General features: G+C 47.0%; 1 protein-coding gene across 1 annotated transcript in view; it reads right to left on the bottom strand.

Moving 5' to 3' along the window:
• Window positions 1–677: 677 nt before the first annotated feature.
• PRDM1 (PR domain containing 1, with ZNF domain) overlaps window positions 678–3,216 on the bottom strand; it is a 20,889-nt gene continuing 18,350 nt past the window's right edge. Inside the window, 3 exon segments of the mRNA XM_009893844.1 lie at window positions 678–1,354; window positions 1,768–1,896; window positions 2,201–3,216. Coding sequence (XP_009892146.1) covers window positions 782–1,354; window positions 1,768–1,896; window positions 2,201–3,216 — 1,718 coding nt within the window. The 3' untranslated portion in view covers window positions 678–781.

The raw sequence follows: 3,216 nt of genomic DNA, 5'->3' as shown, positions 1-3,216 counted from the left end.
ACAATTTGTGGGGCCATAGCTGTTTTCTAAAGAACCTGTGGTATTGTCCATGGCAGGTAGGTGTCTGCTGTGCCACATCTGGCCCGGGTAGAGCTGCAGGTAGAAGCAGCTCTCTCCTGTCCTCAGAGAGGCAGAGGGAGCAGTTTCTTCCCCTGCTCGCTGCTCCTCGGGGTTGTTGGTTTTTTTTTCATTTTCAATTCCCAGTGGGGTGATTTGCACATAAAAGAGCACAGCATTTATTTTCTTTTCAAACCAACGGACCTAGGATTCTGTATGTCAAATGTTCAACTTTGGCAATACGAAAAACCACATTTGTTTAAAAGACATTGGTACATAAAACACATTTACTGAAACCCCAATCTTAGGTTCTTAAAACAGATGTGCAGAAAAAAGTATCTACAAAGAATGGCCATAAAACGAAAAATAAAAAACATTTAAAGTAAAAATTACAATGAATTTTCCAGTCATTGTAAACATTTTCCTAATTATTGCTTTTAGAATGATTAATTGCATAATAAATTATGAAGTACTATCATTGAAAAAATAATTATGGATAGATGATTGTCTTTTAGTAACTGGCGAGGCAATGCACAGTCCTTTGCCCCTTTTTATGCCCTGAGAAAACAGTAACTTTGGAGTTCCTTCTTTCAGCTGGAGAGCGTAGGGAAACTACTGTAAGCCAAGATTGCTTTGCAGCATCGAAACTATGTACAAGCAACTGCTACAGGCACCCTGACTTGCCAAGTCATAAATAAAAAAAAAATCACTTTGCCAAAAAGTCTTAAGGGTCCATTGGTTCAACTGTTTCTTGCTTGACCTTTACAGGTAACAGAGGTAGTGGGTGACCGTGAGGCAACTTCATAATTGACATATCTGACGACTCGTAAAGGTTGCATCCTGAGGAGATAAGTCCATTTCCCAGGTTCCTCTGTAGAGACACTTTCAGATTAGCTCCTTCCATTTCCCTCCTGAGTATGGTCAGTATATCCTTCTCCACGATCGATGTTAAGTCGATATTGTCCTCCACTTCTTCCAACTTGTCAGCATTGTCACTGATGTCGAACTTCTCGATCTCCTCGTTGATTCGATTCAGGTCCTCCATGGAGAGGCCGGAGGCAGGGGCGACGGGGCAGTTGCCCTTCAGGTGGACCTGGAGGCTGCAGAGGTGAATGTAGCTCTTGTGGCAGTGGATGCATTTATGGGGACGTTCCCGGGTGTGGAGACGCTTGTGCAGCTTCAGGTGCACAAACTGGGTGAATTTGGCCGGGCAGAGCTTGCACTGGTAAGGCTTCTCTCCAGAGTGGAGCCGGTGGATTTTGAGATTGCTGGTGCTGCTGAGGCGCTTGTGACAAACCTAATGTGGGGGGTGGCAGAGAAACAGTGAATGAGTGGGAGGGGATTTTATGGTTTAAATCACAGACACCTAGGAGGAGACGGCGGGATGAAGCAGCAGCTTTTTATATCTTCACGCTTTCTCACAAAGGGAAAAAAATCCCCACCTTTTTTATTTAAATATCGCTGAATAGTATTTCGAGTATGGCCGATGGCAAAACTGTATCAGACAGATGTTGCTCTAGCAGGCTAAAGGCAACCCCGCTGTCTCACAGTCGCTGCTGCGCCAGGGCTGGCAACGATTGTGATATGGACTCCAGTCCTCAGCAGCTGCGGGTTTGTTGCACGGCCCTCCCTGCACACCGTATGGGGTGTGCACAGCCCTGCCATGCCTGCGGCCTCCAAGGGAAGCTGTCTCTGTGGTGCGTTACATACCTGACACTCGTGGGGTTTTTCTCCTGTGTGTACCAGATAGTGCTTCTGGAGGTGAGCCAGCTGTGTGAAGCCTTTATTGCAAGTCTGGCATTTAAATGGTCTCTCTCCGCTGTGTACTCGGAGGTGCACCTAGGGAGAAACAAAGCAATTAACAATTCGCAGTTTCCAGTACAGTAACAAAAGTACTTTCAGATGTTTCCTAAAGTTAGCGGAAGACTCCCATTACCAAAATACAATGTTATCTAGTTAATTCGGTGGCATCGGTATTAAAACACAGTCTTTACAACTGTGCTTTCTTGCTGGGGGTGCTGTATTCAACCGAGACTGATAAAGAGCCTAACCAGCAATGGATGCCTTGTCCCTCCTTTTGCTAATAACCTAGAGGGAGAAACCAGAGCCTGCCAAGGCTCCTGTCTTATTCTCCACTGCCTACCTTCAGATTGGAGAGCTGACCAAAGGTCTTGGAGCAAACGTTGCATTCATACTTGATCTTCCCGTTCTGCTTCTTCAGTGGGTATGGGAGGGTTTTGTAACCGGTCACATTCCTCTTACTTTTAATGAGATTCATGGCTTCTTCACCGCCGGTGGCAGCCAACACCACTGAGGTAGGTTTAGGTTGCATTATGTGTTCTGAACTGGCTGCTGTACCAGCTGTGGGTGACCCGCTGGTGGGGCTGCATGGCTTGTCCTTCATGCTGGCAGCAGCGCCCGTGATAGAGAAGGCACTGTTAGGTGCTGGTATGAGGAAGTCTCTCGGATGATCAGGCTGCAGCAATCGACGGCCTCCTTCACTGGGCAACGAACTGGGGAGCGTGGTGGGGTTCAACATGTGGTGGGAAAGGCTACCTCCGCTGAGCAGGTTGCCATAAAGAGGATACATCCTTGGGAAGAGATTGAAATTGTTGATGCCATTGATATTGTTCAAAGCGCTCAGGTTATTACAGCTCATATTGAATGGAGGTAACAGGAATTTGGGGTAGTGGGGGTTATAGGACGATAGAAAGGCAGGTGGGAGGTGGCCAGGGGGTGCATATCCAGGATAAGACCCCAATCCTTCTGAGCCATATGATCCGTTCAAGTAAGAGTACGGCTCTCTGTGCTCTTGGGAAGTAGGTGCCAGAGGTGAAACCGTGACCCCTGGACTGCTGTGAGGGCTTGAACTTTTTAAACTTTGGTCTGGGCTGCTCCTCCCGGAAGGACTCGGTGTAGTAGACGTCTGGATGGGCGAGTGAGTAATGTAGCTGGGTCTGTCCATCCCATATGCTAAGGAAGCTTTCAGATAGTCTTCTGGAATGTGAGGTCGAATGGGGTAGACAACACGAGGGAAGAAACACCTCTCCGGGCTATAGTTCTTATGCAAATCATCCAAGTCTTTTTCTGGAGTAACTGGTGAAATGTTGGTCTGGAAGAAGTCTTTTCCCTTTGGAGGACTGGATTCCATTTTCAGGA

The sequence above is a fragment of the Charadrius vociferus genome, unplaced genomic scaffold, assembly GCF_000708025.1.
Source record: "Charadrius vociferus isolate BGI_N301 unplaced genomic scaffold, ASM70802v2 scaffold129, whole genome shotgun sequence".
Taxonomy (NCBI): domain Eukaryota; kingdom Metazoa; phylum Chordata; class Aves; order Charadriiformes; family Charadriidae; genus Charadrius; species Charadrius vociferus.
The sequence above is the reverse complement of the archived record's forward strand: the minus strand, read 5'-3'. Positions and strand labels throughout refer to the sequence as shown.